The sequence below is a fragment of the Phascolarctos cinereus genome, unplaced genomic scaffold, assembly GCF_003287225.1.
Source record: "Phascolarctos cinereus isolate Bilbo 61053 unplaced genomic scaffold, phaCin_HiC Scaffold_2;HRSCAF=192, whole genome shotgun sequence".
NCBI lineage: Eukaryota > Metazoa > Chordata > Mammalia > Diprotodontia > Phascolarctidae > Phascolarctos > Phascolarctos cinereus.
In genome coordinates, this window is record NW_027555625.1 from 393818608 (window position 1) to 393832364 (window position 13757).

The 13757-nt window shown below is 45.3% G+C and overlaps 1 protein-coding gene across 2 annotated transcripts in view; it reads right to left on the reverse strand.

The window, feature by feature from the left end:
* Positions 1-5156: 5156 nt before the first annotated feature.
* CCNJL (cyclin J like) overlaps positions 5157-13757 on the reverse strand; it is a 50479-nt gene continuing 41878 nt past the window's right edge. For both annotated transcript variants that reach the window (XM_020992394.2, XM_078150539.1), the window contains 3 exons: positions 10409-10708; positions 8490-8649; positions 5157-7515 (listed from right to left, as the gene is read on the reverse strand). In XM_020992394.2, coding sequence (XP_020848053.1) covers positions 7083-7515; positions 8490-8649; positions 10409-10708 — 893 coding nt within the window. In that variant the 3' untranslated portion in view covers positions 5157-7082. The remainder of the gene's footprint in view (positions 7516-8489; positions 8650-10408; positions 10709-13757) is intronic.

Below are 13757 nucleotides of genomic sequence, written 5' to 3' on the forward strand. Positions count from 1 at the left end.
CCAAATCCATCGCTCTTTCTTTTGTCCCGTGAAACTGTGCCAGGTGGATTCACTCCACCCTCCCAGGGCAGACAGTCATGAAGCATTTATTAATATGCACTACTGTGTGCATTATACTAAGTGCTGGGGCTACAAATACAAGCAGAAAGAGAGCCCCTGACCTCAGAGAGCTTACATCTCAATGAAGGAAGACCATACATGCAAGGGGACACAGAGGATAGAGTGCCAGGCCTGGAGTCAAGAAGACCTGTATTTAAATCCAGCCTCAGACATTTACTAGCCAGGTGACCCTGAGTAAATCACTTGACCCCAGTTTCCTCACGTAAAAATGAGCTGGAGAAGGATATGGCGAACCACTCCAGTTATCTCTGCCAAGAAAATTCCAACTGTAGTTGACTAAAGCACCCATAAAAGGACACCAACAGGCTAAGGAGTGGGGTGAGGAGGAAAGATAAGGAAGGGCACGGGAGAATTGCCCTGAGACTACATGCCAGGCTAGATGGGTCCTAAGAAACTGACTCAGGAAACCTAGTTTCAAGTCCTGGATCTATCCGTTATTCTGGTACTATGGCCAAATTACCTCACCTCTCTATCCCTCAATTTTCTCATCTGTAAAATGGGGGAATAATAGTATTTCCTTACCTTGTCTGCCTGGGAGGCAGCATGGTATGTAGAGAAGGAAGGCTGGCGTTAAAGGGAGACCCGAGTTCAAGTGCTGCCTCTCTAGCTGGGTGACCAAAGAGTGCCCTAGTTTAGTCATTGTTTTTAGTTGCATCCACTCTTCGTGACGTCATCTGGGGTTCTCTTGGCAAAGAGTGGTTTGTCATTTCCTTCTCCGGTTCATTTTGCAGATGAGGAAACTTAGGCAAACAGGGTTAAGTGACTTGTCCAGGATCACACAGCTAAGCATCTGAGGCCAAGTTTGAACTCGGGAAGTAGAGTCTTCTGGACTCCAGGCTACCCAGTTGCCTGTGAGTGCCCTGGACAGCTCCCTAATTTCTATTATTAGGGATTACCTCATTTGGTCCTCACCACAACTCAGTGAGGTGGGTGATATTATCTCCATTTTAGATAAGGAAACTGAGGCTGACAGGTTAAATGACTTGCCCAATGTCATACAGCTTGTGTCTGAGGCAGAATTTGGCCTACTTCCACCACCTCTCTGCTTCAGATGTTAAATCAGATGAATTACCTTCTGCCTCTAAGGAGGGAATTTCCTATTCTGGTGCACAGACATGATAATGTGCCCATGTTTTATATGCTTTGTAAATACAAGCAATGATGTTCTTGGCTCCAGACAGATTTCTAACGTCCTTTGCTACCTGGCCATTAGCCCCCTACCCCTCATATTGATGACTGCCACAATTCTGGCTCATTTCCGAGAGAACAGTCCTTCCTACCACGTTTCAAGTTCATCCTTCTACCAAGGCTTATTGCTAATTAAGTGAACTAGGTAGGCATTAAATTAAACCACCAGCATTGTTCTTCCCCCTCCAGATTGAATAATTACTTATAATGAGCTTGGATAATAAGTCTCTAAATAACAGAGACTTAGCTGTAATTAGGCTGAAAAACTCAAATTTACCTCTTTGGAACAAGGGCAAATACAAACTGCAGGGTGGAAATTTATCAACTTCCTCTCTCCACCCAACTTCTGTCCCCACCCCTCATTCCCAATCCTACCCCTCTTTAGTAGGGCTGGGAGACTTATCCACCTCCCAAAATGTACAATGCTCCGAAAATCCTTTTGTGAGGAACTCAGGTGATCATGGGCAAGTTATTTCATCTGATACTTGTTTCGTCAACTGCAGAACGGCTGCCTATTTTGAAAGCTTATTGTATGAATGAACTACAAGATGTAATAAAAAAGGGATCCACCTTATTTAATCATATCACCCTCAAGCTCAAGACCCTCCTGTGGGTCCCTATTGCCTATCACAACAAATTTAAAGTCTATTAATTATCATATTCTTCAGCTGCACCCCCAAATGCCATCTCCCAGAACACATCCTTTCTCCAGCCAAACTGATCTTAGGTACTGACACTCCCTCCATGACCGCCAGGTGGGGCTCCATTCCCTGTTCCGGACCCCTCTGAAACCAACCCTTTGCAGGGAAGGATTTGTCTTTGTTATCAAGTGGGAGATTTTTGGGTTGTGTATGTGTTTAAGCTAGTGTGCATAGCCATCCAAGCTAAATGCTTCCACGTCTGCCCTGGCGACTCTTACCACCCATGAAGAGGAGAGACACCTTTAGACCGGTTACAACCTCTCCTGCGTTCTGTTTTCTCACCTCGGTTGGCCAAGCCCACACTGATCTCTGCAGTTGCCTTTCAGTACTGTGATGCTGTGAGTGGTTCTACCATGAGGCGGTGCTGGAGGTGCATCAAGGTGAAAATGGGTGAGCAAGGACACAGCTCATATCCTGTTGCACCATTCTCCTTCAATATATTTGGGAAATACTGTGATACAGAATCAAAAAAAAAATGAGAGGGAACTTCGAAAATTTTCATTAAGTTAAAAGTACAAAAAATTAGTTGGTCAGGAAGTCGGCCTGAACCACCAACAAAAAAATAAATTAAGGCATTAAAACAAATAACTGGCCTTCATGTAGTTTGCATAATACTTCACATATATTATCTCACTTAAACCTATAATGGGTAGGTATTGTGGCCACTGTGCAGATGAAGAAACTGAGGCTGAGGACAAAGGGGTCACCAAGCTGAGTAGCTGTATTTGAACCCAGGTCTTCTTGACTGATACCGGGTTCAATATTCAATCCACCATTCCACTCTGCTTCCAAAGTTCCCCAAGAAATGCTGTGTACAAACAGTGGCTTCAACAGCTGAGATTGTTTTAATGAATACCTTAACCAGTGCTTACAATTAAGTGGGTGGTGATATGCAAACTTGGTGCAGTTGAAACGGTTAAGTGTGTGTGGGAAAGCTTTTGCTAAATTATTCTCCCTGGAAATCCCATTAACACGAGTGATTACATTAGCAGAGTCCATTGTATTTTCCTTAGTAACTTCCTCAGATGCCTTTCTTGGGCTCTCAGAAGCCTCTTCAAGAAGGATCAGTGAGTCAGCAAACGTGTATTCTGACCGAGGACCGACTTGCTCTAAGGTTGATTCTTTACCCTGCTGGAGTTTGGGAGACCATGGATTCCCAGGTGACTGGGCAGGAAGTCTGAGATAGCAAGGGGGAGGCTGCTTAGGGCGATCATCAGATTTGGACCAGGAAAGAACTCATCTAATCCAATCTCCTCACTTAAGAGATGTGAAAACCAAAGACCAGAAAAGTGAATGGCCTTGCCCAGTCTGTTTGTTTTTTTTTTAAAGACATTACCCCAACTCTGTCTAGCCCACTGTACTTTCCTCAGTGATTTGGGTGTCAGGCTGTCTCCTCGGACACTGCACAAGCTGAGGTATTGTCTCCCTAGCAGGGTAGACCCAGCCCTCAGGGCTCACCTGAGCTCAGCATGATGGAGGGATGAGGGGTGGGGTGGAAAACAGCACAGGGCTACTTGCACGACTTTGGACCTCGATTTTCCTCTTGATGCAAATTTCCTCACCTGTAAAATCAGATGGTTGTACTAGATCCCCAACTGGACTAGCCGGGATCACTTTAGGTCCCTACCGGCACCAGCATTCTATGCTATGGTGATTCTAAGCACCGGCAGGCTGAAGGGCTTACCTGGTTGATAAGTGTCGGCTGGGCCCTGAACGTGACACAGCATTATGGAAACGGGCTCATAAAAGTAAAGAATTGGCCTTCCTCCTCCCTTCCCCTCTCCCCTTCCTGATTTACTGAATAGAAATGGATTTCCTAGGAGCACACTTACCAGCAGTCAGATAAATAGCTTCCTGGGCTCTGCCACGTTGCTAATGTGATTTAGGGCTCCACCTGCGGAGCAACCCCCCTCCCAAACTCTGCTTTAATGACCTTTGCAGCAAACTAGCTTTCTCATCTCTGGTCTCAGGGTCTGTTTCCCTTGAATCAGTCTCCCAATAGCCAATTACATGGGCTGTCCAACCTTCCCCAAGGATGGGCAGTGGAGTGTTGCTTTAGGGAATTCTTGGGAATGGAAAGACCCAGCTTCCTCTCAGTCTGAGAGTTGAGTGCAACCGCCCACAAACTGAACAGAGCCACTGGGGAGGACTTGTTGGCCACGATCACTCACCATCCTGGCTAGTATGAGCTACTCAATAAAGCAAAAAAGGCAGGAAAGCTGCTCTCCTCCATGGCTGGGTCTCATTGCCCTCAGCACACCTGGCATGACCCAAAGATAGGACCCCGTTCATTTGCAACCAGTCAATGCAGGCTTTGTGATCACTAGACCATTTAAGTGATCTAGGAAAACAGGGTCTGTTAAGCCAGTCAGTATCATAAACAAAGAATGGTGGGTTACTCTGAGAAAATAAATTCACTATATCACTCACTTACAAATGTTAGCACCCAGTTCTCATTTCAATGATCTGCTAATTACAAATGTCGTGTGCCTGTTCACATCTCCACAGTCTCAGCTCAAATGACAATTTCTCCAGAGAGCCTCGGATCCTCTCAGTTAACAACTCCTCTTACCAAGTTCTCAGAGCACATTGTGGCTTTTACACATTTTTCTGTTATTTCTTACACTTCCCAATAAACTCCTTGGGGGCAAGGATGATACCACATTCACATTCATGCTCTTACCTTTACAGTGCCTCGAACTGAGCAAACACTCAACGGACTGGGTAGTAGGGGAATGGAGGACCAGAAAATCGCACTTAGACGTCAGGAAGACCTGGCTTCAAATCTCATCTCAGACACTTACTAGCTGTGTGACCCTGGGAAAATCACTTAACTTCTCTGGGCTTCAGTTTCTCATCTGTAAAATGAGGATGTTAGATTGGCTTTCTAAGGTCCCTTCCAGCTCTGATTCCATGATCCTGTGAATGCCTGTTGAATGAGGTAAATACAGAACCTCTCACTTCATATTACCCCTGGTAAGCTCCTAGGGTAGACAGCAGCTAACATGGGGGATGAAAACCTTAACTTTGCTTTGCTTCAAATACTACCAAAATTCAGTTTTAGACTGATGACTTGAGGTCAGTGCCTCTTAAATGAGTAAGGTAAGAAGTCCAAGAAAAGACTGCACGGAGACCAGACAAGACAAATCAGGTTAGCTGTTTATTGGGGGAGCTTTCCTCCAGGGGCAGGTGGGGAGGAGTGGGGGGGTGGGGAAGGAAGAGTTTCATCAAATGGAAAAGGTGGGAGTGGTTGCTGGGTTCTGCTGTTAGCCCTTAACCCCACACCTGTTGCCCTGACAGGATGCCCAATAAAATAGTGTAGGGACCAGGCAAAGCTCACAAACTATAAAAACAGGTCAGAAAAAAACCAACACCAAATTTCCCAATGCTATATGCTTGATGTTGCATCACTCTAAGGCTTTATTTTGCTTGCTATTTAGGTTTTCATCTGCTCCGTTCACCTCTAACCTATCTTTTAATAAAAACTTTACCTTTTCCAGGCAAGGAAAGTCAGATCTTCAGATTAGATTGAGACCAACTTGGTGACCCACCAAGGTGGAGGGTAGGTGGGTTCTTGCTGTTGTGGTCTTAAAGAAGTTGGAAACAAGTTACAGGTTTCTCCTAAAAGTTACTTTAGGAAAGGACCATAATATGTTGCTGGGGGGTACAACACCCAACATCCCCAACTCTCCTTTTCCCACCTTTCTCACCCCTCCCCAAACCCCAAGAACATGCTGAGCATGGGCCACACAAGTCAGAGTAAAAAACATATTATTGCACATTGTTTATATTGTCATCCTGAGAGCCCTCTCGGATTGTGGACCAGCCCTCTCCAATACTGCCGATCAGTCTGACATATCTGACATCGAATGTCCTGACATCGTTTCATCCCCTCACATAAACACACCTCTGCATTTTCACAAATGCTCCACCTCTTGCCTTCGTACAAACAAAAACCTAGATCAGGTTCTCATCCCCCACAGAGGGGGGAGGAAAAACAAAATGACCCTCAACTGTGGCCTACTCTTCCAAGATCTTATCTAAGGGCTAGTCATAGGGGGAACCTCCACTAGGGAACACAGTCTCAAACAAGTCTAGGGGCCATCTGGAACTACAAAAGGCTTAGAAAATGACCTCTGCTAATTATTCTTCTTTCTTCCAACAAAAAGAAAGTCTAGCTATCAGCTTTTAGTAAGCAGGCCATAAGACAGTCCAACTTAGAACACTTTAGCATTATGGGCAGTGCATCACTCACAGACAAAACATTTTTTTTTCCTAAGGAACCTTCAAGTAACATTAAATCCCTGATATAATTTGTAAACAAGACATCTTACTGAGCAAAAAAGCTAAGTCACTTCAGGAGGCAGCAGCATCTTAAAATACCTACAAGGCAGAGCGACATTTGAGGTTTAAAAAAGAAAGTTAAAAAAGGGACCCATCCACCCACTCCCAGAAGGCAGGCACTCAGATGTGTTTCTCTATTGAAACAACCATAACAACCAAACAGTGGCGAATCTAAACGATAAAAACAAAAACCAAAACCGAACATACATTTGACTTCTAAGCCAACGAAAAACTGCACCGACGCTTGGCATGTCCCAGAACCAAAAAACTTCTCAGTGTCATTTTACAGTGGTATAGCTGCCATTGATAAGAAATAAAGTCTTTTTTTTAACAATAAAAACAGGAAACACTCTGACTAGTAGTCTATCCAGGGTCAGGGAGTCTGGCCACCAGCCAGGTCCTTCTAATTCCCTGAGTCCCTGCATTGGAAGACAGATGCAAAGCCATCTCTATACAACCAGATTTTCAGAGGGAAACGTTCTTGGTGAGGTACGTTATTGCATTTTTCCACTTCTCACAGTTTTAAAAAGGGCAAAAGTCCCCATGAGTCAGTGCTTCAACAAGGCCCTGGGGAGAAGAGGCCCTAAAAATAACCAAATTCTGCAGCTGACATCCTAGCGTGTCTCACCCAGCAGCTGGCTGCCCGGTGCAACCATGAGATCCCTCCCGTTTGTTCCTTCTTCTACTCAGGCCCCGACTGCTTAAACACAGTCTTTGGGAGGCTTTACTTTATCTGTCAAAACATCCAGCTGGGAATGAATGATGTCCACTGAAGTAACTACTCCCATAGGCCATGGAGATGCAGTGTCTCGGTTCTGCTCCAATCTGCCTGGGGAGGGGTGCTGGGATGGTGATGGCCTGGACCGCCGAAGGCTGGAGGGCAGAGTAAGGGTGGTATAGAGAGGGGCCGGTGCTTCCAGAGAGCAAACTCCCAGCCTGATGGGGCTGGAGAGTGTCACGATAGGCCGAGCACAAGTCTTGCACGGGGGCCTGGATGTGGGACAGACCAGCTGGTACCTGGGGGAGGGGGTGGTGGAAGGCCGGCTGTTGGAACAGTGCCTGGGCAGGGGCCTGACGTGTGCTCGCCACCAACACCTGGGGTTGCAGGCCCAGAGGCTGGCTCTTCACTCTGTTAGCATCCTTGAAGTCGTTGTCAAAAGCCCTGGAGGGGGAGAACCAAATGAGAGTTAGGTAAAAGTTTGGTGATAAAAGTAATCACTAAGCATTTTAAAACTGAGTATATGCCCTGTAATAATAGCAATTTACATGTATACATTTTTACATCCTAAGGCACCTTCCTCATGACAACGCTGAGGCAAGAAGTGTAATAATTACTCCCATTTTGCAGATAAGGAAAATGAGGCTCAGGTTTAAAAAAATAGAGCAGAAGTTAATAAAAAAAGTTCCTTAACTCGTAAAGTTCACAGAGCCAGGTCTTCTGACTCCAAGTTCAGTGTGCTACTCTGACATGATGCCTCTCGAGAGCTGGCTCTTCGTATAGACCTGAAAAGAGCAGCTCTCCTCCCCACTGCCTGCCACAGTATTATCAGCCTTGTCTAACTGGTCAAGGGTCCAGGAAGCGCTGCTCTGTGATTGGACAGCCACAGGGCTGTGGCTGTGGTGGATGTCAGGAACACCTACTCACTCTTTCTCTCCAGCCCACCGCCGGGCCTCTGGTTTGTGTCTACCTTCAAAGCTAATTGATTGCAGGGTTTCTTTTTGAGGGTTTTGCCTTCTTTAAGTAGCCTCAGTGATTTTTCTGATCATTTGGCGGATCAATCACTCACCCACTTAGCCAGCAAATGCATCAAAGACTTAAACATTGACCAATCACACATTTAGCTCGCCTAAGATGCTGCCTTAATTGACATTTCCATACAAAGTATTTGGCAGGGATTTCTTTTTTGCTATTGTGCATATTTTACACACATACACACCCCACCCCATTCTGAACTGTCCCTGCCTCAAAACATACTCAAAACTCAAAGATACATACACATCAGGATGGTGTCATTCTAACGGTAAAGAGCTACTGAGTATGCTGGATTACACACACCAAGCCACAGACCCCCTAGGCCTTGCCATGAAATCTTAACACACGCATCAAGGCATGGAGGGAGATGGGGTAAGACTTACAACAGCATGACTTTAACGCATGCACTGATCTGCTCCATGGAATAGTGTGATATTCTCTCCAGGTCTCTGGTCCAGGTGGGAGAGAGCTGCAGGCAAATCCTAGAGGCCCCAATGCAAGCCGCAGCTACCAAGGATGGTGGGAAGCTGTGAAAGATATGATCTGAAAGAGAATGATGAAAAATGACTCCGTGAGAGTTTAAGTGGCTTCCTTAGGACCAGGTCAATTCAGATCTTCCCTCTGAAGGAGCAGCTGAGCAATGGATCTTAACCTGCCCAAAGCCCCAATCCATGGCTGCAAGTAGAGCTCCACCCTTCTTGTCCCAGTTCCTCCTCAGTCTCATGATGGCTGCAGCAAACCAGCAAACCGTCTCACACTTGTTGCCTAAATCAACCATGTAGTACTGAAAGCCTCAGAACTGCTTCTTTCCACACCTTTTTCTTCTTCGGGCGGGCTATGGACAAGGGCCTAGGGCAGGAGTGGGGAACCTGCAGTCTGGAGGCCACATGTTCGGCCTCAAGTTTGGATTCAATCAAAGGGCCACACGTGGCCTCGAAGGTGCCCCACCCCTGCCTTGGGGCTTTAATGGTCCCGAACCCCCTTTGCCCAGGCATTTGATTAGAAACAAGCACCATTCCTAAGAAACGAAAAGAACTTTGTACTCTGAACAATTTCAAGCTCCATCAGGCAGGTGAAGAAAGGAGTTCTATTCTTCCTTTGGTCTGAGAAAAGTAAGGCTGGTCTTGGCCTTCTGGCTAGTAACTGAACTGCTTCTCGTCATCTTAGACTTGTAGAGTGATAGAGCTCTAACGTGTGTTTCTAATATCTAATGTTTGTTTTCTAAACACTGATATCTGAGAAATTGCTTTCTGTGATTTAGTGGGCAGCACCCTTCCGTGAATTTTTTTTTTTTAAATTCCAGGACTGCTCTTATTAGATGATTGAGATGCTGCTATCTATTTGGACTGATGCTAGAAAAAAAATGAAAATATCCATACTAATTTACATAGAGATCCCACTGCTAAGTGTGAACTTCGAGGAGGTCTGACACAATGACAGGTCCTACATATACCACCTTTTGTATTAGCAAAGAACTGGGAACAAAGTAGATGGCCATCTCCTGGGGGACAGCCAAACAAATCATGTTAGATAAATATAATGCACTCTTACTGTGCTGTAAGAAATGATGAATATGCTGAATTCAGAGAAATACAGGAAGTCGTAACGTGAACTGATGAAGAATCAAGTTAGTGAAACCAGGAAAACAATATACCCCATGACCCCTAGAACAAACAAAAAAACTGAATGCTATGTGATTATAATGACCAAGCCTGGCCTTGGAGAACATGAGAAAATATACCTCTCTCCCCTTCTCTGCAGAGGTAGAAGGCATACAGCTGGAGAACACTGCACACACAATCACACTTGGTTGGTGTGTTAGTGGTATGGAACTGCTTTTTCTCTCTTACTTTTTCACTCTTTGTTATAAGGGATGGGTCACTGGGAGGGCTGCACTAATTTTGTCACTCTCTTGCTTTTGGCCTCTGCTTCAGAGCAGAATTAGAAGCTTAGGATTTAGATCTATTCCAACTGTCTCATTTTATAGATGAGGAAACCAAGACCCAGAAGTGAAGTGGTTTTTGCCCCAAGTCAGCCAGGAGCATAGAGTCATAGCTGGAGGAGACTTTAGAGGACACGCAGTCCACTCCTTTCATTTAAGGTCCAAAGAGCCATGCTAGTGCAGAGGTCTTGGACTCCCTACTTCCATGCTGACTCTTCACTCTAAGACTCCTCATTCTGCCCTAAGCTGATCACTGGCCACCATCTCATGCGGCCTTCGTCCACCTCTACCCTGGGACAGAAGCCTTGGGCCAAACCCCTGGCATTCTCCCAGCTCCTCGGTAGGCTCTCATCTCCTTACCTTGTAATGAGACTTCCAGAAAGTAGTGGGCATATTTCTCTAAGAAACCTTTGGTTTTCGAGAAAGAGAAGATAGGCCAATTGTTCCAGAGGTCCTTCTCGCTGAGAGAGAACAAGAGGTAGTAATCCACGTAGTGGGCTGGGGTCGGCACGCAGAGGTTCCATCCAAAGGCCTCCAGGAGGAGCAGCTCCGTCTGGAGAAGTTCCTTCTTACTCAGTACCAGCTGGTGGCTGCACAAGAGGCCCAGGCTGTTCATCTGCTCCAGTTTTGGCACTCGGTCCTCCTTCTCTTCAAATTTGCCTGGGGGAGGGAGGAGGTGGAGGGACACAGACAAGAAAGTGTCTGAAACTCTCCCAATTAGACAGACCGAAGACTCATTATGCCCAGAGAGGCCATGAAGTACACAAGGATTTAGGTATGGCTTTAAAGTAGGCTCATGCTATAGCATGAAGGCCAGGGTAAAAACATGAGGAAGACCTACCTGGGATGTTTGACTGAGAATGCTAGCTAGGAAAATTACTGCTCCAAGCTTCCAAAAAGTCCCTAATTCTTCCCCCCCACCCCCCCACATTTCCAGAAACCATAGTAAATGGATATCCTGATTACATATCTGACCTGGGAAGATAAAAATGTGGAACTTCATGTTACTCTGTGTATGTATACACACACATACACACATGCACATACATACAGACACACATATACATAGTACTTTCCAGAGCAGACCCACCCTGCTTATACCTTCATAAGTACAGAAAACTTTGGGTGAGGAACCTGTTCAATCAATGCAGATCTTCTTGGACAACTCAGCAGTCCTGGAGGGGCGCCTGGGGCGCTGACTTGCCCAAGATCACACAGCCTGCACCTGGCAGAGGGGGACCTGAATTCTGGTCTTCCTGATTCCAAGTCTAGCTCTTCACTAGGTCATGTTGCTTACAGTATAAGTATTACCATCCTGGGCTTCCTGATCAGGAGAATGAGGTGGCTTGTCCTGGGACATCAACTAGTAAGGGTGCGAGTGCACAGTTTGAACCCAGGGCTCTCTGACCTCCCAGTCCAGTTCTCCTTCTACTATAGCACTTGTTCTCAGCCTCTGAGTATAAGGATTTATTCTTGTCAAAAAATGCTGCTGCGTATGACTTCACATGGACAATGGGCATCATATTGCTTGTCTATTGATGGGTGGGGAAAGGGCTGGAAGGAGGGAGAGAATTTGGGACCAACATTTAAAAAAAGAATATTAAACATTAAAAAAAATTTATATCCTCATTCCCCCCCTCCACACAGTTGTAGTATTTAGTTATCTATTGAGAAAATATGTACCTTAAAGCTAGTACGAATTCAGCAACAGCTCAAGTAGACTTTTAAAAAAATTATTCTTAAGAACATCTCCCCAGTATTTGAAAGACAGTAAGGTACCTAGAAGGGCAGGCAGGTGACTGGGTGGATAGAGTGCCAGGCCTAGAGTTAGAAAGACCTGAACTCCAATCTGACCTCCAACACTCAGTCGTTGTATGACCCTCGGCAAGTCACTTAACCCTGTTTGCCTCAGTTTCCTCATCTGTAAAATGAGCTCAGAAGGAAACTGCAAACCACTCCATTATCTTTGCCAAGAAAACTCCAAATGGGGTCACAAAAAGTCAGGCACAACTGAACAACAAGGTAGTTTAGATGATACAGTTAGGAAGACCTGACTTTAAATCAGACACTTCCTAGCTGTGTGACCCCAGGCAAGTCACTTAACCTGTCTGCCTCAGTTTCAACTGTAAAATGGGAATAACAATAGCACCTAAGGGTTGTTGTGAGGATCAAATGAGGTATCTATAAGGCACCCAGCATAATACCTGGCACGGGGAGGGCACTATGTAACTTAAATGCTTTGCTTATTACCTTCCCTTCCTATATCCAGTAATATCAATGTGCATGAGATTTCTTTCATTCAGTTTATCATAACCAACACTTATACATATGCAAAATGCCTTACATATAACAACACTATGAGGAGGGTACAATTATTATCTCCATTTTACAGAGAAGGCAAGCTAAGCACACAGAGTAAGTAAGTGACTTGCCAGGGCTACACAGCTAGTAAGTGTTCTCTCAGGCAGGACTCAAAGTTAGGTCTTCCTGACTCCAAGGCCAGCCCTCTATCCACCTACCACTCTGCCTCCTAGATGACTTGTGCTATAGACAGGGGGCTTTGCTTATTTATTATACTGAGCCACGCTGTGTATTTTGGAGGTGCTGAAGATTCTTCTCCTATCCATTACACGGTGTGGTCACTGGGCATTAGCAGGGCTGTTTGAGTTTCATCACTTGGACCTTGGGCAAGTCACTTTTTAGGCTCTATCTATCATCTTACATATCATCTTACAGGGAGAAATGTGTGGTTGCTTGTGCATGATTCTTCCTGACCACATTTGGGTGTTTTTTGGCAAAGATACCGGAGTGGTTTGCCATTTCCTTCTCCAGTTCATTTTACAGATGAGTGAGCTGAAGCAAACAGGGTTAAATGACTTGCCTCCTGGCAAGCCAGTAAACATCTGAGGCTGAATTTGAACTCACCTCTTCCTGACTCCCTGCCTGGCACTCTACTACTCCACCTAGCTGCCCTTGAGATTGTGTCTATCTTCTCTCAACTACTACCTCTGCAAATTCGACTCAAATCTATATTCACCCCAAATTGTTCATCACTACCTCATCTCCCATTGAGCTGGGCCCACAACTTCGGTGTCCACTCTTCACTCTCAATCCAAACTTCAAACACGTTGCCAAATCTCGTCCTTACTTCCTTCACATAGGCACCACTCTAGTCCAGGCCTTCATCACCTCCCACCTGGTTTACTGAAGTAGCCCGTCTTCCCACCTTAAGTCTTTCCCCTGCTCCAATTTGTCCTCCATTGTGCTGCCAAAGTGAGTTTTCCAAAGGTAGGTCTAATCACGACACCTGATGGTTCAGTGGGCTCCAGGGGCTCCCCATTACCTCCAAGGTCAAAGAGAACTTCCTTTTGGGCACATGAAGTTCTTCATAACCAGGCCCCTTTCTACCTTTCCAATTTCCTGACCGATGGATCTACCTGTTGCTTCCTCATGACATTCTGTTTTCCATCTGTAGTCACTGGCTGTACCTGACAGACATTATCTTCTATCTACCTGGTTATTTACGTACTGCCTCCCCCACTGCATGTTCTTTAACGGAGAGGTTTGCCACCCCATGTATCCTTAATACTTAGGACAAGGTAAAATCTTGCTCACTGACTTAAAAAAACCTTCATTTTTCATTTAACCTATATTTATTTTTCTCTCCCTCTCACTTAACTTAAAAACACCTTTGTAACAAATATGCAGT